The 25,878-nt window shown below is 48.7% G+C and overlaps 1 protein-coding gene and 1 long non-coding RNA gene across 4 annotated transcripts in view; both read right to left on the bottom strand.

The window, feature by feature from the left end:
- Nucleotides 1-1,650, bottom strand: part of LOC106506050 — a 60,538-nt gene extending 58,888 nt beyond the window's left edge. The window contains exon 1 of the long non-coding RNA XR_002339902.1: nt 899-1,650. This is a non-coding gene — a long non-coding RNA (uncharacterized LOC106506050). The remainder of the gene's footprint in view (nt 1-898) is intronic.
- KCNB1 (potassium voltage-gated channel subfamily B member 1) overlaps nt 13,875-25,878 on the bottom strand; it is a 120,404-nt gene continuing 108,400 nt past the window's right edge. The window contains exon 4 of one of the 3 annotated variants that reach the window (XM_021077287.1): nt 13,875-24,592. In XM_021077287.1, coding sequence (XP_020932946.1) covers nt 22,583-24,592 — 2,010 coding nt within the window. In that variant the 3' untranslated portion in view covers nt 13,875-22,582. 3 annotated transcript variants of the gene reach the window in all.

Genomic DNA, 25,878 nt, shown 5'->3' on the forward strand with positions numbered 1-25,878 from the left:
TGGCCCACATGTTCCTGCTACTCAATCCTCCTTCCTAAATCAGGACTCTGGGCACTCCTGGGAATCACTGTCTGTTCCCTGTCTCTGGGAGTGTGAATGAGTCACTGGGCAGGCATTTCAGCAGCACCTGTGTGTGTCCGTCTGGAGCAAGGAGCTGGGGCAGGGGAGGGAAAAGAGGTGCTGACCGGTCAGGAGGCCAGCGGGGGGCTGCCTGACCCACATCCAGGCCAGGTTCCCTAGAAGCAGGCTTTCTTTGCCTCTGCTCCACCCTTGTTTTGGCCGAAGGAGGCTGTTTTACGTAGAAATCATCTTATGTGTTTAGCTGCCATTTTCCCAGGCAGCCTCTAAGAGTGCCCAGGCCCTCAGGTGTATATTTTTGGAGTCCCTCCTAGCTGGGTGTTTTTTTTTTTAAGGGCTGCACCCGCAGCATATGGAGGTTCTCAGGCTAGGGGTTGAATTGGAGAGCTACCACAGCCACAAATAACGCCAGATCTGAGTAGGTCTGCAAACTACACCACAGCTCACGGCAACAGGGGATCCTTAACCCACTGAGAGAAGCCAGGGATCGAACCCGAAACCTCATGGTTCCTAGCCGGATTCATTTCCACTGCACCACAACAGGAACTCCGCCTCGTAGCTACTGCTGAAAAAAATCAGCTGCCATGAAAAATCTGCCCCTAAGTAAGAGGTGCCTGTTTTAATCTCCTGAAGGAAGGTAGATGATCTTTCTCCCACGGACAGAAGAGGAAACAAGTGACCTGTACAAGATCTCATTTTTAGGAAATCCTGGAGCTGGGATTCGAACTGGACTCCAAAGCCTGTGCTCTTCACTGAACAGGAAGGCAGAGGCTGTGGTGGGAAATACCAGGTTACAGGTACCACGAAAGGGGACATTTACCTTGGGTACTCCTGGAGGGTGGGGCTGTCACCGAACCAGCTCCGTTTTGCCCAACACACTGCAAGCCAGAACGCTGAGACTCTGAGGTTCGCAGCAAAGCACGGAGGCAAGCAAACACATCTCAGATCTGCTTCCCTGAAGGGGAGGAGTTTGGGGTATTTATGGGATTGAGAATAAAGCAGCAGGGCGGTGGCCGCGTGGGGAGCGTGGGGAAAGGCAATTGAGAAAAGGTGCAGTCATGGTGGTTCTGCACAGGTGCAACCAAGCTACGGGCCTCTGTATGTTACAAAGTGCAGGCACTTACCACGATCTGAGGGTGGAGTCTTGGACCCACTGACGTCAAAAGGTCGGCAAGGGAACACTCACGCCTGCCCGGTGGTCCTGTCCAATCTCAGCGGGCTCAGCTGGAACGAGACACAGCTGACTCCAAGCTCCTGGAAAACAACTCGTTCAGACATCTTATTGTTTAGGACATGCAAGTCCTTGATTAGTGAAGGCAGGTAAAATGGATTTGACTCATTACCCAAGGTTTCAGTTGGAGGTTGTGCAGAGTCAGAGAATCTGCCAAGGGAAGGGGAGGTCTCTCCATCCGGCCAATACTACATCTACACAGATCAACAGAGAAATGTGTTGGAGGTGGAGGTGGGGAGGATGCAGTGTGATGTTCCTGGAGCTTGCCCCACCCTTAAGCTCCTCAAAGCAAGGCCCTTTGGGGGATAAGTGACAGAACCCAACCAACTTCAGCAAAATGGAAATTTATTGACACATGTAATTAAAATATTCAGGATAGGAGTTCCTGTTGTGGCACAACAGAAACAAATCCGACTAGGAACCATGAGGTTGTCAGTTCGATCCCTGGCCTGGCTCAGTGGGTTAAGGATCTGGTGTTGCCTCGAGCTGTGGTGTAGGTCGAAGATGCAGCTCGGATCTGGTATTGCTGTGGTTGTGGCATAGGCCGGCAGCAATAGCTCCAATTAGACCCCTAGCCTGGGAACTTCCATATACCTCAGGTGCGGCCCTAAAAGGACAAAAGACAAAAGACAAAAAAAAAAAAAAAGAAAAAAAAAGAAAGAAAAAAAAAATTCAGGGTAGATCTCCCTTCAGGTATGGCTAGATCAGAGGTTAAAGGTTGATGCTGTTATATCACTCTCTTTTGGCCCTGCTCTCCTCTGTTTGGCTTCCTTCTTAGGCAGGCATCTTGTAAGGCACACAGATGGCCACCAACAGCTCTAGGACTTCTTCCTCCAGTTTATGACCAATAGAAGAGAACTTCTTGTTTCCAATGGCCTTAGACCCAGCTAAAGTCTTGGGGTTTCTGCTTACTGGCCTGGCTCATCTTACATGTGCATCCCTAAACCAGTCAGAGCGTGGGGAATGGAATTCTGTCATTGGCTGGGGCTGGGCCAAGTGCCCACATCCCTGGAGGTAGGAGAGGGGTCAGTCCTACTTGAACCACATGAACCAAGGAGAAGTGTAGTTCCCCTAGGAAAACTCAGGGTGCTGGTATCATGGTGGGAGGAAGAGTTCCCATTGTGGCTCAGCAGTAATGAACCCAGCTAGTATCCTTGAGGATTCAGGTTCAGTTCCTGCCCCTGCTCAGTGAATTAAGGATCCAGCATTGCCGTGAGCTGCAGTGTAGGCTGCAGACCCAGTTCAGATCCAGTGTTGCTGTGGCTGTGGCATAGGCTGGCAGCTGCAGCTTCAATTTGACCCCTAGCCTGGGAACTTGCATAGGCTGACAGTGTGGCCCTAAAGAAAAAAAAAGAAGTATCAGCAACAGCAGCAGGAGGGGGAGTGGGCAGGTCCCAGACAACAGACTTCCTACTTATCATCTAGTGATCTGGCTTTGTCACCCACCTGCTGTGTGAACTTGAGGAAGCCCCTTCCCCTCTCTGAGCCCTATTTTCCCCATTGGCACAGTTAATGATCTCCTCGGACTCATCCAGCTCTGAACTTATGAGGCCAAAAAATTTCTTTTAGCCAGAGGCTCAGCACCCCAGCTTGACAGATCCAAGCTGTGGCTTAGGAATGCGTGGCCTTCACACACCCCGAGAATGAACTTGGGACCAGACATCCAGCCTCCTGTTCCTGCCCATCCCGGCAGGGTACAGCCTGTGACAGTGGGAGAGAAGGGCTCCGAGGAGGTTTCTCTGCACATCCCCAGCGTTCTCCATCTATAATTGGCTCCCAATGAAATGATCTCATCCCTGAACACTGAGAAAGATGGGTGGGGGTGGGGAGGGGGAGAAATAGCTTGCTGGCAGCATCTGACATAGTTTGTGACTAACCCGTCTCCCTCCGGGAGAGAGAGATGGTCCACTGTCTGAGATGATGGAAAGGTTTGGGGAAAAAAAGGTCTTGGTCATAGACTGAGGGAGGCTGCAGCTTTTAGGCCTTTTGAGGGGCCCGAAGCATTTCTCCACTCTGCTCAAACCAGGTATCTTCTGACTGTTGCTCATAAGTCACCGTGACCACTTGTCACATCAACCCTCCCCCAGGGAGGAGGTGAGTCTGGCCAATTGTCAAGTGATTTGTTCTGTAGGGATTCTTTTTTTTTTTTTTTTTGGCTGCCCCTTGGCATATGGAGTTCCTGGGCCAGGGGTCAGATCTGAGCTGCAGCTGCAAACTAAGCCGCAGCTGCGGCAATGCCGGATCCCTAACCGACTATGTTGGGCTGGGGATTGAACCCAAGTCTCAGTGCTCCCAAGATGCTGCTGATCCCTTTGCGCCACAGAAGGAGCGCCCATTTGGATTCCTGATGGAACTTCATGGCTGCCTGAAGCTTGTTTAAATGCCCATACATTAATTGTGAAAATTGAGCTCCCGATCAACTTTTTAAAAGCTTGTCACAGCACCATCTGTTTGGCGTTTGTCACTATTGCATTACATAAGAGGAAAGACATTTTTAAAGAATGCGGCTGCATTTAGTAATTGGATCGCCGGAGAGGAGCCAAGCTGGGGCGGATGGCACTGTGATCTGGGGTGCGGCGGCCTCCCCAAATTCCACGCGGTCTTGGCAGAGACCTGAGTGCAGCCCAGCTAGAGAGACAGGCCTATGGTGGCTTCTTTTCCTCTTGCCGTCTTCTCTCTCTCTTAATTTTCCCCCTCCCTTATTTGTGCTCTCTCACCCCAGATCATTTCTGTCGAATATTCGTGATAACCCAATGACGTCACTTCTGGAAGCCTCAATTTCCTCATCCGGAAAGCGGGAATAATAATATAGGGCTGCTGTGAGGTTTCAGTGCATTGATACATACAGTGCCTGGTGCTTAGTGCGCGCTTGATGGGGGCGAGCTATTATGTCTGATACACAGGGGGGCCAAACATATGTCCATTTTTCTTCCTTTTCCCTGGCCTTCCATTTGATTCAGCAAGTATTTAGGAAGTGCCTATCTTGGAGGCAGGGCTGGCTTCACGGATATGCATCCTGGGCAGTGGTGCAGGACCCTGTGCTCCAAAGGGCCCCACATTCAATTCATTGCTCATTCGTTGTTGTCTTGAGATTCTCAATCGTGGTCTTTTTTTTTTTTTTTTTTTTTTTTTTTTTTTTTTTTAGGGCCACACCAACCACATATGGAAGATTCCCAGGGAAGGGTCAAATCGGAGCTGCAGCTGCCAGCTTACACCACAGCCACAGCAATGCAGGATCTGGGCCTTATCTGCAGTCTACACTGCAGCTCATGGCAATGCTGGATACTTAACCCACTAAGCGAGGCCAGGGACTGAACCCAAGTCCTCATGGATACTAGTCGGGTTCGTTACCATTGAGCCACAGCAGGAATTCCTTTCAATCGTTTTTGAACAAGGTCCCCTGCAAATTATGAAGCTGGTCATAAGAATGACCAGCTAGAGTGATGGGCAGTTAGAATGATATTATGTTTTATTGGCCTGCTTGATATTTACTCTTTTTTTTTTTTTCTTTTGTCTTTTTAGGGCTGCACCCATGGCATATGGAGTTTCCCAGGCTAGGGGTTGAATCAGAGCTACAGCTGCCGGCCTCCACCACAGCCATAGCCACAGCAGATCTGGGCCATGTCTGCGGCCTACACCACAGCTCAAGGCAACGCTGGATCCTTAACCCACTGAGCGAGGCCAGGGATCGAACCCAAAACCTCGTGGTTCCTAGTCAGATTCGTTTCCACTGTGCCACGACAGAAACGCTTTTTCTTTTACTCTTAGCTGGTTCTTTTACTCCAAGTCTGAGGGCTACCCTCTAGAAGCTGGAAACTGGACCTGCAGCAGCCGGCTCTGAGGTCACCTTCCTCTTGCCATCTTAAGCAGCATCCCTTGGCCAAGTTCATGTTCTGTCCCTCTACCTGCAGTGTCACACCTTGGAGCTGCCCCGCTGGAGTTAAAAACATCACTCTTAGAGAAGGGTCTTCTGTTCCTAAATAGGCCAGGTCACCCCTGCCTCAGGACCTTTGTACATGCTGCACTTTCTTCCTGGAATATTCTTTCCCTGTATCTTTGCATGGCTATCTGCTTATTCTGGTCTAGGTCAAGTGTCACCTCTCAGAGAGGCCTTAAGTAGTCCCTGCCCTGATCCCTCTAGTGGGATCCACATTCATCTAGATCATTTTCTTCCCAGAACTCTTTGTTGTCTGTCTCCCAGAGGCCCTGGTCTATTTTGGTCATTGCTGTATCCCCAGCACCTACATCACTGCCTCGCACATGGTAGGTGCACAATAATTATTTATTGAATGAATGAATGACTGAGCTCTTTAACTCTTCATGGCTACACTGTAAAGCAGGGACAGGAGGGGAAGCAACAGCTCAAGGTCACAAAGCCAGGAAGGGGCAGGAAGGAAGGCGGGGACCAGGTGCCCTGCTTCCAAGCTTCCTGTGGTCCCCAGATGGGAACAGGGGAGACCTGTGGACCTCTAGGCCCCTTCAGCCACCCAGAAGGGGTCAAGTGTGGAGTGAGGCTCAGGGAACGGCTTCTGAATGTGGTAAGAGTGAGCCAGCCAGGCAGCCAGGAGGCGGGACTGTTTATAGGAGCTGGAGACCATCACCATGACAACTGGACAGCCTACAGCTTCCAGCTGTCACCAGGGATGCAGATTTGCATTTGGCTAGGATGCAATGAGGACAATGGGGACAGGAAGTGACAGAGGGGTGGGGACCCCAAACACCAGTCTGGGAGGAGATTTCTGTTCTGAGAGTTGCCAAAAAACAGAAGGACCTGGTGATATCACATAAGTGTGTGTGTGTGTGTGTGTGTGTGGAGGAGGAGAGTCTGGGCTATGTGGAGCCAGGATGCTGGGTTTGAATCCCTGCTCTGCCACTTCTGCATTGTGACATCTTATGCAAGTGATTTAAGTCAGTGCCTTGGTCCCCTCCAAGGTAAACTGGGGAGAGACACAGTCCCTTTTAGGGCTGCTGTGATGGTTAAGGGAGATAATATTCTTACCTCGCTTAGGATGTACCTTGCTTGTTTACTAGGTTCTAGAAATCAACTTACATCTGACCTTTCGGTTGCCTTCTTTCTGAGTAGTGGGAAATTTGGTCTCAGTGATTCTCAGGGGTCCCCACTTCCCTGACTTTTTTTTTTGTCTTTTTAGGGCTGCACTCATGGCATATGGAACTTCCTAGGGTAGGAGTCAAATCAGAGCTGCAGCTGCCAGCCTACACCACAGCCACAGCAACACCAGATCTGAGCCACGTCTTCACCCTACACCACAGCTCATGGCAACGCTGGATCCTTAACACACTGAGTGAGGCCAGGGATTGAACCCGCATCCTCATGGTTACTAGTTGTGTTCCTTACCACTGAACCACGATGGGAACTCCTCTCTGGCTTTTTCATTCACTTAACAAATATTTATTGAGCACCCAATCTGTGCAAGTCAATGTCCCAGGGGCTGGGAACACAACAGTGAAAAAAGCAGACAAAAATCTCTGCCTCGCCTGTGTAGCTGGAATTTTAGCAGGGTAGACATTAAATATGATAAAAAGTTCACACAACAGGCCAGTAGTTGAAGCTCGAATTCAAACCCAAGTCTCTCTGCCTCCTGAGCTTTTCTTCCATTCCACATTGTTGGGACTCTGGACAAGAGGGTCCTTGGAGATAATAGACAAAAGACCTGAGTCGCATTGTGGCCACTATTTTGCTGCGTGACCTTGGTCAAGTCCTTTTTCCAACATGACCTTCAGTTTCTCCATCTGTAAAATGGGGAACATAGTAGTGCCTACACCATCTGGTTGTCATGAAGCTTAAATGAAAAAACCCAGGTAAGTAAAGTGCTTAGGACAGGGCTGGGCAGGTAGCAGTGAACGTGAGTTTTATGATCACGGCTGATTTTTGGAGGAGAGGAAGGGGGTCTGTGGCTTCTTCCTTGCCTGCAGCCACCGTGCTCCGGGCCTCCCCACTGATCACAGCTTCCCAGCAGCCCTCAGGCGGCACCTTCATCCATCTCCTGATAGATGCGCAGACCTGGCTCGCTTACCCGGGAAGCAGGCACTTAAGGAGCTGCTTCCCCGGTTTCTCTTTTAATTTTCATTATATAAATTTCACATTTCCTGGAATAGAGATCTTGAACGGCTGGACTCATTTGGAAATCGAGTCAGCAAAGGCCTCATTTATATTAATGGGGCCGCTGGTCTGGGTCTCAGGCGGGCAGAGACAAGGATGGATGGTAGCAATTCCCAGCGGAGCTGCTCCAGGCTGAGCTCTCGGACACCGGCTTGGAGGAGCGAATGCCTCTGGGTTTAGCTGAGATGATTCCCGGTTTGGGAGAGGCTCCTGGATGCAAGGACTGTGCTGTTCCCTGACTTAAACCCCTCTGTGGCTGCCCACTGCTCTCTGAGTAATCCTGCTTGACCAAGTCCTATAAGTTGGGTCCCTGCTGATGCCTGCCACCTCCTATCTCCTACCCTTCCCCTCACTCATCCCTCTGCAGCCACGCTGGCCTCCTAAGCGTGTTCCTACCTCAGTGCCTTTGCACTTGCTATGCCTTCTGCCAGAAGAGCTCTCCCAGCTCTTCTGGTGACTTGCTCTGCCTGTCGGCCAGATCTTATCTCACAGTCACCACCTCTGGGGGGGTCTTCCCTGACTGCCTGTCTGGAGTGATACTCCCCAGTCAGCCTATATCACCACCTGTTCATTTTCTGCATAGCGCTGAGCAGTACATGTATCTTCTTGTTTACTAGTGTGTTTTTTCCACAATTAAAAAAAAAATTGGAGCAAAAAAGAACCTGCAGCTTCTGTCTTTCTCCGGGATCACTCACTTTGGGGGAAGCCCTCAGCCATGTCGTGAGGACACTCAAAAAATGCTGTGGAGAGATTCATGTGGGGAAAAAAACCAATGCCTCCTGCCAATAGCCCCACACACCTACCTGCCAGCTGCATGGGGGAGCCATCTAGGAAGAGGGTCCCCCAGCCCCAGTTTGGCCTTCGGAGGACTATGGCCCTGGCCAATATTTTGACTGCAGCCTCATGGGAGAGTCTGTTCTAGAACCAGGCAGCTAAATGACTCCCAAATCCCTAAGCCGCAGAAACTGGGTGAGATAATAAATGCTGTTCTAAGCTGCTAAGTGTTGGGGCAATTTGTTATGCAGCAACAAGTGACTCATACAGTTCCTCATCTGTAAAATAAGGATGATGCTAATTTCGCAGAATTGTTGTTGATGCTCGTTTTATAATACCCATGACGATAATTTCATAAGTTGACTTTTATAGAGTTGTGGCCAAGAATTAATTAGCAAGAGCATGTGAAGTGCTCACAAAAGTGCCTGGCCCACACAAATGGTCAGGAAGTGTTAACCTAGTATGAGTTTATGTTCTCTGAGATTTCTGGCATGAGGAGCTTGGCCTGGATGATAAATCTCCCTAGGCAGCATTTGAACTCAGATGCTTCGGACCCCGATGTTTCCCTTCTGAACCACTAGACTGAGCTGCAGCTTTAAATCCCTCCCAGACCCCAAAGCCCATCTTCTCCTTTGGCAATTTCCTGCTTATTAGTACAGGGTTAATTCCCAGCATATCTGATACCCGATCAGTTGTTCCCTCCTTTCCCATCGGCACAGGGTCAAACCCCTGCTCCCTTGGGAAACCAGAGAGTAGAGTCCCTTAGAGGTTTTGTTTTTCTGATTTCAACATCCTCTCCCAGACTCTCTCCTTTAACATCCAGGACTGATGATAAGAACACACCCACATATCCAGAAAAGCACAAAAATGCCCAGGCTTAGCTCCCTATAATGGCTCATCAGAGGCCATTTAATTAGCCTCAAACCTTTGCAGCCCAGGACCTCCAGACATGCCGCCAGCTGGCTCTTTACAAACAGCTTTGCTAATATTTGCTGTGGGGACATGTGGCCATCAGGAGGGGCATGTCCCCAGACAGGCGATGAGCTCAGGACATGGGCATTGCCACACCTGCTCTTCTCCCTGAGGACGGGGGAAGCAGCTGTGCAACTGCTGACAACACAGTGTCTGTTGAACTTGGGTCTTGTGTGTGTACTTGTGTGAGGGCAGAAGGGCAGATGGGGGCCAGACCAAGGCCAATGGGGCCCTGGAGGGAGGGACAAGGATGTTTGCACCTGCAATGTGGCAGTGGCTGCTGGACCTGCTTTCCATCATGCTGTTTCCTCTTCGATCCTGTGTTGCTGTGGCTGTGGTGTAGACCAGCAGCTGAAGCTCTGATTTAACCCCTAGCCCGGGAAATTCCATATGCCTCAGGTAGAGCCCTAAAAAACAAAATAAATAAACAAATATTTTAAAAAATATTTAAGTGCTAGTTGTGACTGATGAAATAGATTTCTATCTCCCCTAATGTAGGGATTTGTAACCTAGCTCTGCGAATTTGGATGGGGCAAAACTCTTTAGCTTTATTTTCACTGACCTCTAGCTGAAATGCAGCACTTCCTTCAGTTATGAATATAGGCAACAAATCTTAGTAGTATTAACAGTATTTGTGACATTGCCACTGAAAAACACCATGGATTATTTTGCATCCCATTATAGCTGTTGCAGATGCCTTGAAACAGTTTTTAAGTGCTCACTGCCTTAAAATTATGGTAGTTATTAGAATAGAATCCAACTCTCTACTCATACAATTCTGCCTCAGTCACCTCATCCGATTCTTGGCCCTGAGGCAATTAATGTATTCACTGTTGCTGCAGTGAATTAGCCATATTCTGCAGTTAGAGACACGGAGGCACAGAAGCTGAGACCTCCCTGATGACATGTAACCGCCAAGTAGAGGAGTCAGGATTTTGAACCCAGGCAGTCTGGCTCCAACCTTCACAAATCCTGCACTGCTGGTGACTTTTTCTTTCAACGCTTTAAATATTTCATTCCACTCTCTCCTCATTTGCATGGTTTCTGAGAAGGTGGATGTAATTCTTATCCTTGTTCCTCACTGGGTGAAGTGCTTTTTCCTTGGGCTTCTTTCAGGACTTCTTATTGATGATTCTCTACAGTTTGAAAATGACTCACCTGGGTGAAGTTTTGTTTGTCTGGGTTTTTTAGTTGTGGTATTTTTGTATTTACCCTACTTTGTGCTTCCTGGATCTGTGGTTTGGTGTCTGACGTTAATTTGTGGAAATTCTCAGTCATTATTTTTTCAAATATTTCTTTTGTTCCTTTCTCTCTTTCTCCTTTCTCAGGTGTTTCCATTATACATATGTTAAACCTTTTGTGGTTGCCCCATGGATCCTTGTATATTCTGTTTTTTTTTTTTCCCCCAGTCTTTGTTCTCTTTGCTTTTCAGCTTTTGAATTTCCACTCTGCTGGAGGGAGAAATTCACATTCTGTTGGAGGGATTAAACAGTAAACAAAATCAATAAAACAGAGTATGTCAGAAGGTGGTAACTTGTGGAGAACAATAAAGCAGAGAAGGGGATGGACTCTGAGGTGTGTGTCTGTGTGGAGGGATGTGGGGGAGGGTGTTACTATTAATAGGGAGAGAACCATGTGACCATCCTACAGAAGCTCTTCCAAGTCCAGGGGGGAGCCAGAGCAAAGGCCCTGGGGTGGAGTGTGCTTGGTGTGTTGGAAAACTGACCAGTGGTTAATGTGTCCGATAGGGAGTGAAGGAGGTAAAGAGTAATAGAAAGGTGGTCAGAGAGGGTGCAGGGATCTGGGAGGGGCCCAGAAAGGAGCAGTGTCATTTGATGAGCCCACAGTGGGCACGTCTGAGGAATAACAAGGAGGAATGTGACGATGGAGCATAGCGCCCTCCAGAAGAGCAGGAGGAGGTGGAACCAGAGAGGCAGGCAGGGGCCAGGGGCTGTATGGCCTTGTAGACAATGCCAAGGAAAACCCTGGATTTTATTCAAAAGGTGATGGGAAGCCTTTGGAGGGTTTTGCTGGTAAAGTGACATGATTGAACTGACAGTTTGACAGGATCCCTCTGGCTGCTGTGTTGAGAAGAGCCTGAACGGGATCAAGAGTGGAAGCAGAGAGCCTGCTGTGATCATTCGGCAACAGACAGTGATGGCATGGCCCAGAGCTGTGGCTCAGAGGGGTGAGAAGGGCAGATTCCAGATCTATTTTGAAGGCAGAGCCCACAGGAGCCGTTGACAGGCCATTCGTTTCAGCAGTGTTTGTTACAGCAAAAGTTTGGCAGCAACTTGCATGTCCAGCTGTAGGAGACTAGAAATTACTGTGTACAACAGAGCAGGTCACAGGCTCATAAGAGGGTCAGGAAGCTCTTCAGCACATATACCTGCGGGGGTGTGGGGCTGTTTGCCAAGACTGTCTATGGAACGATAGATGAGAAGCTGGTAGCAGTAATTGCCTCTGAGGACAGGAGGCCTGGAGTCTAGAGGTGGGAGGGTAATTTCACTTTTCACTATACTTTTCGGATTTTGAATTTTTTACCACTTCCAGTGAGTCTCAACTGGAGGTGATGTCCCTCGGGGGACATCTGGTAATGTCTAGAGTCATTTTTGGTTGTCCCAACCGGGGAGAGGGTGCTCTTGGAATTTTGAAGGCAGAGGCCAGGGATGCCGTTAAATACCCTACGGTGCACAGAGCAGACTACCGTAACAAAGAATGATGCAGCCCAAACGTCAATAGTGCTGAGGTTGAGAAACCCCAATCTATGGACAAAATTAAAGTTCTGTTTTGTGTGTGTGTGTGTGTGGCATTCCCATGATGGCTCAGTGGAAACAAATCTGAATGGGATCCATGAGGATGCAGGTTCGATCCCTGGCCTCACTCAGTGGGTTAAGGTCGAAGATGCGGCTCAGATCTGGCGTTACTGTGGCTGTGGCGTAGGCCAGCAGCTACAGCTTCAGTTGGACCCCCAGCCTGGGAACCTCCGTATGCTGTGGATGTAGCCCTAAAAAGACAAAAAAAAAAAAAAGTTCTGTCTTTTTCAGGTCAGTCTTTTACTCTGAGATTTTATTTTGCGGTGAGATTTGAAATAGCCTCTGTTTTACTAGGAAACAGTGATAGTACATAGTAGTTACTTTTCAGCATCATTACTTGGTAAAATAAAATGCCAGCAAGGCTTCTATACTTCCCCAAACTGAATTGGTAATTCTAAAGTTGGAAACTACTCTTTCCAGTAAATGGGATTTGGAATGTAGTGGTTTTAAAATATGTCCACCAAGTCTTTGATACTTGTCTCTTTGTGAGGTGCAATTCCTCGAGTGTGAGCTAATAAATAAAATTTTCTAGAAGTGATGCTCTCCAATACTAGGTCACAAAAGGCATTGTGTTTCCTTCTTGCCTTCTCTCCCTTGGATCACTCTGGGGGAAGCCAGCTGTCATGCTGTAAGAATATTCAAGAAGTCCTGTGGAGCAGTCCACACGGTGAGGAACTGAGGCCTCCTGCCAACAGCCAGCAGGAACCTGAGGCCCCCTGAGCCATGCTGGAGTCTGATCTTCCAGCTTCAGTCAAGCCTTCAGATGACTGCAGCTGATGTCTTCATTGCGGCCTCATGAGAGACCCTCCCTCCCTCCATTCCAAGCCAGAATTACTCAGCTAAAGACCCTCCTGAATACCTGCCCCACAAAACTATGAGATAATACATATTTCAATCTGCTAAGTTTGGGGCGTAATTTATTACACAGCAAGAGCTGCTTAGTATGGAAATCATCAAGCCCTGTCAATCAAGGTGGAGATCGCAAAAGGGCAATGAATGAGGGGGTAGCCTGCCCATAGATGTTTTCATCTGGCTACCACAGGAGCAAAGGGAAAATAAATTAGAATTAGTTGTTGGCACTAAAACATTGGGATTTTTTCCCGTAAAAATCAAGATTTCTGACTTCTCGGGAGTTCCCGTCGTAGCTCAGTGGTTAACGAATCCGACTAGGAACCATGAGGTTGAGGGTTCGATCCCTGGCCTCACACGGTGGGTTAAGGATCCAGTGTTGCCGGGAGCTGTGCTGTAGGTCACAGACGTGGCTCCGATCCCGTGTTGCTGTGAATGTGGCGAAGGCCGGCAGCTACAGCTCCAGTCGGACGCCCAGACTGGGAACCTCCACATGCCACGGGTGTGGTCCTAAAAAGCAAAAAAAAAAAAAAAAAAGTTTTCTGACTTCTCTGAAGAGTCTAAAGAGCTGGCATTGCTGGGCCTGCATCCCTGTATGGTGATAACCAGAGATGAAGAGTTCACCTCTTTAGACACTGTGATCTTCAATTTGCCACACTCACCACCACTCCCTGATGTCTCTTAGTTAGGTTGCTTACTCATTTATGTTACCTGCTTGACTCCCGTAGGCAGTTGAGCTTATAATATGTATCAGGAGACATTTTGATGAGGTAACAAGGCCAGGAATAGCCAGGCATGGTTGGTATGAGAGTCAAATGACTGGAATTGGGGCTCCATGGACACAGCATGTGTTGGGTTACCACTGCTTGCACATGGGGATGACAAGTCAGTTATATTTTCACGCCTCCTTTTTCAGATGAGGAGAAAGAGTCAGTGCTGCCCTTCCAGTTCCCCGGGGAACCAATTCAGCCTCCCCTACAGATCTTCACGCCCTCACCAGCCTGTGCCTCCAAAAAATAAACCAACTCCAGGCTTGTTTTCTCCATACCTTTTTATTGAACTCTGCAGACTCATTAAGGGACCATTTGCTTAGAAATTCTTAAACATTTGGACGTATTTTACAAGACAGGACAGCAGCTGGAGGTCACGATTTCATCTCATCACATGCATAAAAAGACACTGGGTTTTTTTGTTGTTTGGTTTCCTCGTGTGTGTGTGTGTGTGTGTGTGTGTGTGTGTGTGTGTGTGATGCTCATTTTCACCTTTATAGGAAAGACTAGAGACATCAACTGACCAGAGATGAACAGACCCATGAACGCGACCCCAAGAAAAGAATGGCTAAGGACATTGGTCATTTATGGCTAATGTGATTGGCTTGGCCCCCATTATGGGTGGGGCGATCAGAATGGCTTTGCTGGCAGAAAAGCCTCAACCTCACCCCATGGTTCCTGGGAGAGACAGAGGGTCTTAGCTGATGGGGTCAGGGAGCATGCTACCATGGGGGCTTTGGGCTCAGAAAAAAGGAAGACCCTTTGGCTCTAAAAGCTGGAGGACAGGCTGGCCCTCTTTTCCAGCTCAACTCCCACGGCTCAGGGAATGCGATCCAGTTTCCAGATATCAGCTCCCACATTCCTGTCCCCAGCAAGTCCCAGACCAGGGAAAACCTTACCTTGGACCCTTGGCTTTGCCTATGGGAAGACCACTTTGTGGTCTCCCATGGGCTATGTGTGAGCTGAACTAGAACATGAGGCTGACAAACAGAGCAGGAGAGGTGGGAGGAGGCCAGGGCTGCCCCCTGGGCCCCTGGAAGTATAGCTCTGAGAAGGCCCTTGGGGCAGAAAAGTGTCAAATTTGGCCATCATATTGGCCCCGAACTGAGTCGAAGAAGAGATGGCACTGGCGAGGCTTACGGGCGCCCCACTTCTTCCTTCGCAGTTAGCAACACCTCAAGCCAGGTGAGAACGCATGAACTCCTCCAGCCTCTCCCACCCTCACTCATCCGTCCACTACTCAGAAGTCAATCATTGACACAGTCACTCATTCAAGAAAAAAAAAGATAGAGATTGGGGGACCGCTATGTGCCAAAGTCGTATGTTGGGGGATAACCCTGAGTTCCTTGACCTTGGACTGAAGCCACGATAGGCCTCGAGAGCAAAGGAGCCAGCGGTGCAGCCCAGCAGCTGCTGATCTTCCTCTTCCTCACCCCACCCCACCCCCCGGGCACCCTGAGCTCAGATGTCAGGTCCATCTGAGAGGGACCCCAAAGCCCTCGTGAAGAGCAGGGGGCCTGAGCCACACTGTGCAGAAGTCCAAGGCTCGTGGACATCTTCTCCTGTATGTCCCTCCTTGTTTTCCAAACTAGATCAGCTTAGGGAGGCAGGAAGTACGCGGTGATCCATGCATGACCCTGGAGAGCATCCTAATGGGACAGAGTTGGGAGTTTTCTTCATTTCCAGAAGGGTCATGTCATTGCCGCCATGAACTTGAGCTATTCCTGCAGGACTGAGCCTCAGAGGGGGATCTTGGAAACTGGGCTTTTGTTTAAATTTGGTTTAGCAGGAAGGCAGCTGCTCAGACTATCCATCCAAACCTATCGCTCTGCCTCATCCTATAATGAAGCAACCTGAGGCTTCCTGGACTTGGGGTCACGCTGACACCCACCTCCTCCAAGCATACCACACACAGTCAGGGGAGCTTTGAAACCTCTTTCGTCAAATGCTCTCTTGGGAGAGAGTGACATCCGGACTCACTCAGGAAGGGACACGGATGTGGGAGAGAGGGCCTTCTACCTGGAGGGGGCCTAAGCCTTGCTTTGCTGTAAAACTGGATCACCTCTGTCTCTCTCTTTTGGCCGTTTTGGACTTCATTGGGTGGGGACTTTCAAGGGTCTTCAATGGGATTTCCTGCTTTATTTGCCAGGGGTAAAAAAAAGCCCTTTTTGGATGGTGCTATTTGCTATTGCCTGATCAGTTTCTCATTAGGCAGCTGGAGACCGGGTAAAGATAACTGTGTCTCATTAGGGAGCCTGAAGCCGGCGAGGGCACAGGGTCTGGCAGAAGGGCTGAAGCACCGTGAGAAGGCCAGCCAGAGATGGGCGCTGGTTGCTCCTTGGCTGGTCGAGGGGAGGGGAGCATAAGCCTCACCCCGCTGTGGTCCCTGTTGGGCACTGGGGAGGAGCTGGACAGGTGACCAACAGGGTCACTAAAATTGTCCAAGATGGGGAGCAGAGGATCAAGGTATTCTGCTGTCATTTCCCTTTCTGACATCCCCTCAGAAAGCTCCAAGTTCTAGAATTTGAGTTTCTGCCAACGGTGCTCCCTGCTTTTGCCCCAGTGGTTTGAGCCTGTGCTCTGATGGTCAAACCACACATAAACCCACACATATATACTGGGAGAGGGTGGGGCGGGGGTGGTGGTGGAGAGAGGATTTCCCCAGACGTTTGGTCCAGTGGCATGCAGGGCTATGGTCCCTCAGCCACATCCATTCTGTACATAAACTAGCCTCTCTCTATATAAATACCTGTGATGTCAGGGAACTCATTACCCAACATGGCAGCAAGTTCTATGGTTAGGTAGCCCCCCCCCTCCCTCCTTAGAAGCACTTTCTTAATCTAAGCAGAAATGGACTGCCTTGTCCCTTTCGTGCAGGAGAAGCTTTCAGAGGCTTGCAAGCAGCCACCCTGTGGGCAGGCGGTCTCTTCTTCAGGTGAACCGTCCCACTCCAGTTCATCTCCGCCAGTCTTGAGATCTTTTCAGGATCTTTGCAGGGAGGAACGGGGGGTTAGAGTTAGCGGTGAAGACGAGGGGCCACCGGACTAACAGAGCCCCTTCCAGATCCATTTCTTCAAGACGGCATTCGGGGGAGTTCAGTAGAAGAAATTCCAGGTTGAGACAATATCAGGGTCAGTGGATGGAAACCCCAACTTTATGACTTCTCTCTAGATGAAAACAGCCAGAGGCAAGCGTATTTGCTTCCCTGGGCAGCAAACCTAGTGTGCTACTAGCAGATGATTCTGTTGTTATTCTTGTGCAAAAGTTAAAAAAAATCTTGTCTGTTTCATTTGGCTCTGGTTCAAACTGGATCAACAGGAATTTGAGGGGTGGGAAAACTCGGAGGAGAGTCTTTAGTCCACAACTCCGCGGGGTTGATCCTGGGGGAGGGGGGAATGGCCCACTGCCCTCTGGGGTGATTTGGCTCAGAGCTCTGACTTGCGCAGAGGCGGAGCCCTGAAGCCACCAGCGAGTCAGGTGGGAAATGGAAATCTGCTTGTGTGTGTCGGCGACGCTGGGCTTTCTCCACCTTCCTGCACCAGCTGATGGACGGAGCATGACTTTCTGCTGACGATCCTGCTTGGTGTCTTCTGCCCACCTGAGGCCTGGAAACCACCTGGTGGACTTAATTACAGACAATCCCTGGGGCCTGGACAGGCGGAAGCTGGAAAAGTACCGCTGCCCTTGCCATGAAGCTCTGGCTTCACAGAGCCAGGCAGCTGGAAAGGGAAGGGGAGATGAGACGGCAGATTCTAGGGACACGTCTTCTCAGATTTGGCTGCAAGCCTGTCTGGTCACTGCTTTTTGGTGAGGCTTTTGGAAACGGGTTGAAATGAAGGATTGACACAAAGCGGATGAGATCTGAGGCCCAGCATTTTCTCCAAGTTTTGCGAGGACCTGAAAGTGCCCTGACCTTCAGATCCTGTGGATGTCACAGGGCAGCAGGGTGCCGGACGTGATGACAGGGCAGCCACGAGGGGTTTAGGTGTCTTTTGAATCTCGGAAATGCCAGAGGGAGGTTTTCTTGCAAGAGATTTTAGATTCCAAGATCTCTGGGAGTGAGAAACCTCAGTCCCTTTAGATCCCCGGAAGGGTATGGAGGATGAGCTGAACCAGCCCACATCCCATCCTGATTTTGAGGGCCATCTGTAGCCCTGCTTCTCCTGGTCTCATTCCTGCATCTGTGCTCTGGATTCTTAAGAACAATAAATAGAACAGACAGAATGAGGAAAGTAACAGGTCAACAGATTCTAGGCCTTGTGTCAGGAAATGCCTGCATGAGGAAGTCGGACCCCAAAGTCTTTCCCCACCAGAAAATCAGAATGAAAAAGAAGAAAAGAAAAAACAGCCCCAGGAGAAATGGGAGAAAGTGAAAGAGACCAGGAGATAACAGCTGCAATAATGACCAACAAGAAAACTCCTAAGATGTTGTTCTGTATCACAAAAGAGGAAATTAGACTCAATGGCCCTATTATAAATTTGCTAAAAATACATATATATATATATTTATCTTAACAGAAAAATAGACGACTCTGAGATGCGTGGACATCCTGTGATGTAATCACACATCAGATACTTCTAGAGCCCGAAAAATGGCAACAGAAAATGCAGAGGTAACTCTTATTTCTGGGTGTAGCCAGGGCTGCTTGGGGTCGCCCGGGTTGAGTGAAAGCGTTTGGATGCTGTCATATAAGCAGTGGGAGGCGAGGGAATTTCAGCTCAGGTCTGGAGGCTCTCCACGGACCTGCTGGGGGAGTCAGGGGAGCCCCCTATTATCTCCTGCCAACTTCACAGCCCTAGAAAAAGTCCTTTCCCAAAGGATCCCGTCGTAGAGGCATTTTGCCATGCTTTCATTGGATTCAAAGTGACTTGATGGGAGGCTGAAACCTGGGGTCATGTTACTTGAGACTAGCTGGCAGAGAAATGAGGAAGGGAGAGAGAGAGAGACACCTGGCTTGAGTGACCCTTGTCCGTGGTGACTTGTAAATGTCCCCTTGCCCATGGACTACACACTCCAGCTATGACGTGGAGCAAGACAGAAATATACAATAGTTACAAACATCGACAATACATCACAGGTTTACAGAAGAGAACATGGTTCTGTTTTTTTTGTTTTTTGTTTTTTCCTTAGAAACGGGGATCTTATTAGGCGAAAAGGGCAGGGATGAGGCTTACAGTTACTAAGACACGGTGGAGGAGAGGCTGGGAATCCGTTTGAAAAAGTTTGTGTCACCAGCAACTCGTGGGGGCAAGCCAGGTGGGTGGAAAGGAAACGGCCTGCCCAGGGTTTTGCTGTCTCCCCATCGTTGTCATCTTCTTCCTTCTCGATTCCCCAATGTTTTTAGAGAAAGGGGTTGCACAGGAACAAATGTTCTTTCCTCTTTTTTCTTTCCCCATTAAATGTGCTTAAGAAAAAATTCCTAAAGAAGGCACTGAGAAATCTACTGCACCGAAGTCCTATTGATTTTCTTTACCCCAAAATAAAAAGGTGAATAAACAGACTCCTGCAGAGCTTGCCCAACTCTCTCCGCTGGTCATCGCTGGTCCCCCATGTGATCGGGATGCATGTCTACCTGGTCCCTAGCCCTTTTTGGTAATGGTGGAAGTTTGGTGGGGTTCTTGACAAGTGTTACTGAATTTGCCCAAGGGACCAGGCGTCCATCCACCTCCAGCCCCTTGGTTCATTTCTTTGGGTTGACTTGTTCTTTCCCCCCTCCACTTTCGTTGGTTCAGGAATTGGGTGGGACATGGACCACCAAGTTAAAGCAGGATTGGCCTCCAAACCATCACTTTCTTCTCCTCCATCAACACCCGGCCATCGAGGTTAGCTTCTCAGTGGAGACTCTTAGGTAGATTTCCCAGTGCGCATACACAGGTTTGGGTAGGGCGTACACACGTTAAAAATGTGAGTGTGTCACTTTTTGGCAGGTGGGGGCCTGGGAAAACTGACAATACTCTATTTTGAATCGGCACAGGATAAAAGCTATATTCCTACAATACATCCACAAGTAAAAGGAAAACCCCAAAACAAAATGCAATACTTTCTAAGCATAGTATATGCTGAGTTTCAATTATTCTGTTTCTATAAGAACTCTATAGGACTCTGGCTATTAAGCCTGAAAAGGTAGGTTCTTAATGATACTTCTGAATTCATCCTTCAAAAGTGACTCAATAAAATGCTACTGTAAGTTCAGACAAAATACACAAGGAAGGAAGGGCTAGGTCCCGCATGACCACACAAGGCAGAAAGGGCCTTTGGTTACAAGGAGAGTTGCACCAATTGGTTATTAGTTTAGAAAAAAAAAGAAAGAAATCATTTCCAATCTGTACACTTCTTGTCTGCTTCAACCAGCAAATGAAATGCCTCGATTTGAAGAAGGGGTGGTAAGTTCCTTCTCGCGATATATGGCTATATTTAAACATGTTCACTTTCCTGATATGTAAAATAGACTATATTATCATTAATTATTATTATTAATTTTTACAGATAGCATCAGCTCTAAAAATATCTGAATCGGAAATCACAACTATTTACTTTTATCAAAAAGCATTTGTTTGTTTTCCCTGAATTTTCACATTTGTGCTGATGGCAGATGTAAATGGTGATGGAAACAAAGAGACACGTGGACAGCCCGGGAGGACTGCTCTGCGGCCATTCCTCCCCAGGCCCCAGCTTGTTCTGTGTGCTCAGCAAAGCACCGCAGGAGCCCTGCTGCTTCCTCTCTCTGGTATGCCACCAGCCCAGAATGACCATGCACTCCCTGCCCCTTAAATCCCTTTGCATTTGTTGCGAGGGGATTTGAAGATACTTCTGGAGTCAAGACACTTCGTTAACGCAGCAAAAAACAGGACTGCACCCTCGCGGAGGGATCCACAGTCCTTGGAGATGCTGAGAAGCAGTATGAACCGGGTGCACATGCAGCAGAGAACACGCTTTTGTAAAGGCAGTGGCATGACCCCGTGTCATACCTGTGACAGGTGGCCCAACCTCATGCCACTGCGCAGAGGGCAGGCAGAACGACTCCATGGTATTTGTGTACTGACAGGTGGATTGTGCCGTTGTACCAACAGGCAGACCAAAAACATATTCTACGAAGGACAGGCAAACCGTGTTGTGTTTCCTCAGGAAGACGTTGGCCTGGCACCGGATCGAGGACCAGCAGATCCCCATTACTGCATTTGGGACACCATCCATCGGCATTGTATTAAGAGAATGACACTGGTCCATTGTACTAAAGACGATCAGATCAATAACGTGTCATCTTTTACTGAAGGATGGGCCCACAGCATGGCATCATGCTAACCAGTGGCTCCGTCCAATGTGACTGAACTGAGGACTGGCCACCACCACCACACCACTGGACTAAAGTCAGGCTGGCCAGTGCCAGGTCATCAAACTAAGACAGGAAGATCGACACCAAGAAATGGACCAGAACCGCTCACAATGCATACAAATACTTATTGCTTTTGTCTGTACCGGCTGCATTGATGGCTGCAGAAAGGAGAGCTGAGCTTTTAGTACAGACAGTGACACTGAAAACACACCAACGGCTGGTTGACAAGAAAGAGAACAGAGTAAAACACCCAATGCCCAACTGTCTACCTCATTCTTCTGAGATGTTTATGTTTCCTGTACATGTGACTTTCGTAAGAGGCCCCAAGCAAGGGTCATATACCCTTCCTGATGCGGGGTGGGGTGGGGGTTAAGGGGAAGCTTCGGGGGGCAGGGAAGGCGCCCATGGACTTTGACATGGCAGACAGCAAAACCAACACAATATCACCCACTGTGGCCGTGGCCAGACACATGCATGGAGCAAAACCCCAACTACAGTCCCAACAAGTGGCCCACGGGAAATTGAGCTTGTTTTAAAGTGCAAGATGTTGACACTGTCCCTGGTAGAACCTATTTTTGAAAAACATAAAGTGCTTTTTATTTTAACTTTTCTTTAAACTTGGATACCACAGGAAACAAAAAAGAATTTCTATCATAGTAAATGCTTTCCCTGCCTCAGCAGGAAGTATTCAAAAGTTGGAATGGGGCATTTCGACTGGGGACTTTTTTTTTTTTCCTTTTTTTTTTTTCAGGTAAAAAAAAACAGATTTTATTCTGTTCTTCAGTGACATACAGTCTCTTTGAATAAGCTAATCTTTTGCATATTTGACACTTGCGTATCGTTTGAGCCTACACTAGCGATGTACAGAAAGCATTTTCCTTCTACGACCCTAAAGCAACACTCAGAGTTCATCCTGTTGGCTGAGTGCCCACCTTCTGAACCCCTCCCGGATTGCCAGGGGCAATTAGAATTGAGTACAAGTGGTGCAACTCACCCTGATGATATCTCAAAATAAAATCTCAGGTACTATGGAATACTGAAGTCAATGAAGACATTTGAGTAAGGGTTCTGCGCCGGGATCGTGGCTTATGGTGCAGCTTTCCCCATGACACAAGCAATCCCCGTGGCCTTCTAACAGTGGGATCCACCCGTGAGGTGATGGACAGAGGTTCCTAGAGTTGGCCAGGCAACACCCAAAACCAAACTGGTCAACCCACTCTCTCAATACCAGCCGCTTGTTCCAGCATCCTTCTCCAGCTGGAGCCAGGAGGGATGGAGCTGTTGACCTCAGAGGCTGTGATGGAGAGCCATGAGAGAAGAATGGGGAGTAGGTGGCCTTGGTTGTGTCTAGAATGTGGTAGTGGTGGCTGTAAGTTCTGCTCGTGTCATCTTCCAAAGAGGGCAGTGGAGTTGTTACAAGGAGGTGCCATACTCTATGGCTTGGCCAACTTCATTCTGGTGGATCTGTTACAGCTCTCAGGGTTTTAAAGGAGCTTTCTCTGGAGTCTCTCTTCTTTCTGGGGGCTTTGCAGAGCCTTATCTGTTTCAGAGTACATGCAGAAAAGCTCCGTTGCAGGTAAGCTGAACAGCACTCCTCTTTGGACCTTGCCACAAGTCTCTCCTCCATGTGGGCTCGTTCAGATGCCCTGATCCCGTGTGCTTCCATGGGCTCCTCCCCCGGGCAACACACGGACGTCGGGGGAGATGTGGTTCTCAAGTTTGCACTTTTCCTGACCACTGGGAGCTTTTCCAGTCAATGCTTCTGTTGAGTAAATGCAGTTCTGCCTTAAGAACTTAGGGGAGGTGGGTAAGGGGGAGCTTTCAAAGTGGTTCTTTTCTGATCTTGTCCCAATACTGAACTTGGGACTAGTGCTCCCATGGAGGCTCTTAGGAGGGCTGGAGTCCACACTGTAGAGCACTTGCCCCTCATCATCTGTGTCCGCGTCAATGTACTGGTGGATACCTGCTTCAAAGTTGAATGCTATTGCTGTGTGTTTCTCGGGCGACCGGGGGGGTGTCCTAGCACTTGCCGTGGTGTAGATAGAGGACTCTGGACTCAGCACAGGCCTGTCCAAGAGTGTGGCACACTCCAGTCCAGCAACAGCTGCTGCAGCACCCCCCCGGTTCCTAAGAGGGTCATGGTACATCCCCAGAACAGGGACTAATGGACTGGGATCACCCTCCATGAAGTTGACTTTAAGCGCTCGAAGCTTCAAGGGGTTGGTGGTCTTCATGGAACTCTTGGGGCTCTCAATGAAGAATGTAGAGTGATGGCTGGCATCAGGAGTGGGGTTGGCCTCCACAAACCTACCACCCGTGGCACCCAGAGCTCCCCGCCAGCCTACCTCTGGGGCCATGCTGCCCCCAGATTTGCTGGGGAGTGATGCCAAAGGGCTGTGGGAGAATCTGGTGGCTTCAGGGAAGTCCGTGGCACAGCTAATGAAGCTATCAATGCTCGACATGCTTCGCATATCAATGACTCCTTCTGTACGGGTGGGCAAGGGGGCTACAGGGCTGGGGATACTCTCCATTTCAAGTTCTTCCTTTGGTTTGCTCTGTGTGGCTGACTCCTTGGTATTGAGAATTGGTTGAGATTGGGTCTTGGCCATTTTGTTGTACATGTCTTCCAACTGCTGGACGTTCAGGTGCTGAGGACTAGAAGATGACCTGGCCTTCTCAGGGGATCCCTGCTCCTTGGTTTCAAAGGACTTACTTGAGCTGGTTTCGGACAGTGTCCTCTTCGTCCATTTCCACTTGTTGGGAGACAAGTGATTATCTTGTACTTTGTCCTTCTGACCCATGTTCTCTACATTTTTCTCAACCACAATATCCATCATCTCGATGCTCCGGGGGAATGCATCCTTCATGTTCATGGACACGATGCTGCCATTCCTCTTGGCTCTCTCCAAAGCCTCTCTCCGCTTGATTGCTTTCTCCTGCCTCTTCTGCTCCTTGTAGAACTCAGAGAAGTTATTGACAATGATGGGGATGGGAAGAGCAATCACCAGGACCCCTGCGATGCAGCAGAGACCCCCCACAATTTTCCCCAGGAGAGTCTTGGGATAGATGTCTCCATACCCAACTGTTGTCATGGTAATGGTGGCCCACCAGAAAGAGGCTGGGATGCTTTTGAACTTGGTGTCATCCTCATCCTTCTCGGCAAAGAAGACAAGACTGGAAAAGATCATGATGCCCATAGCAAGGAAGAGGATGAGCAAGCCCAGCTCGTTGTAGCTCCTCCGCAGGGTGAAGCCCAAGGACTGGAGGCCAGTGGAGTGGCGCGCCAGCTTAAGGATGCGGAGAATACGCATGATGCGGAAGATCTGGACCACACGGCGGACGTTCTGGAACTGCAGCACACTCTTATTGGATTCAGTGAGGAAGATGGTGACGTAGTACGGCAAGATGGCCAACAAGTCAATGGCGTTGAGTGGGCCCTTGAAGAACTTCCACTTTTTGGGGGAGGAGAGGAAACGCAGCAGGTACTCCATGGTGAACCACGCAATGCACACAGCCTCCACGTGGGCCAGCTGGGGGTTGTCTGTGGTCTGGCCGAACTCATCGAGACTCTGCAGCTCAGGCAGCGTGTTGAGTGACAGGGCAATGGTGGAGAGGACGATGAACATGATGGAAATTATGGCGAGGATCTGCGAGGAGGAGAAGAGAGTGGGGTTTAGGGTCACCCTAGTATCTGGGACTGCAGGAGGTCCCCCAACACTCAAGAACATTTTCACATCTCCCCAGTCACTTAATGATGATGTTTAAGGTAAAAAGATTATGTATTCAAATCCATTTATCATATAGAAACTGAGAGCCAAGAGAACTGACATGATTTAAAACGAATCATCAAGCCCAGGGGTCAGCAAACTTTTTCTAGAAAAGGCCAGATAGTAAGTATTTTAGATTTTTGAAGCCCATGAATTTTTTGTTGCAAACACTTTACTGTTGTAGCATGAAGGCAGCCTTAGATAATACATAAATGAATGAGCATAGCTGTGTTTCAATAAACCTTTATTTACAGGAGTTCCCATCACGGCATAGCGGAAACCAATCCAACTAGGAACCATGAGGTTGTGGGTTCGATCCTTGGCCTTGATCAGAGGGTTAAGGATCTGGCGTTCCCGTGAGCTGTGGTGTAGGTCGCAGATGCAACTCAGATCCTGTGTTGCTGTGGCTGTGGGGTAGGCTGGCAGCTGTAGCTCCAATTTGACACCTAGCCAGGAAACCTCCATATGCCGCAGGTGTGGCCTGAAAAAGCCTAAAGCAAAGAAAAAACCCCAAAAAACAAAAAACCTTTATTTATATAAACAGGCAGGGGGCGGAATTTGACCCGCAAGCCATCGTGTGCTGTCTTGTGATCTAGAGCACTGGTTCATAACTATTACGGGGTGGGGTACTGCTTCCACAACATGATATTAATGATAATAACAATAGTTACAATTTAAGGAGAGTTCACTGCATGCTAGGCACTGTGCTTGTCACTTTTCATGCAATTCCTTCCTTCATTCTCCTTTTGGTATATATATATATATATGTATATATATATATATAATGATTTTTATTTTTTCCTATGATAGCTGGTTTCCTGTGTTCTGTCGATTTTCTACTGTACAGCATGGTGACCCAGTTACACATACAGGTATACGTTCTTTTTTCTCACATTATCATGCTCCCTCACAAGTGACTAGACATAGTTCCCAATTCCTTACTTCATTCTTACACCATTAAGTATTATACCTCCAATGAAGAGATGAGGAAACCCAGGCTTCCAAAGCTAGTAAGTTGCAAACCCAGGGTTTTAACCTGGGTCTGTTGGACCCCAGTGCCTGAGCTCTTAAGGCTGTGTTAGAAAGGCGATGAAAACCACAGACCTTTTTGCTAAACCCTCAAGGTTTGCAGGTGATTTCCAGGGAGACACAGACATCCTGGCCCC

This window comes from Sus scrofa, chromosome 17, assembly GCF_000003025.6.
Source record: "Sus scrofa isolate TJ Tabasco breed Duroc chromosome 17, Sscrofa11.1, whole genome shotgun sequence".
Taxonomy (NCBI): domain Eukaryota; kingdom Metazoa; phylum Chordata; class Mammalia; order Artiodactyla; family Suidae; genus Sus; species Sus scrofa.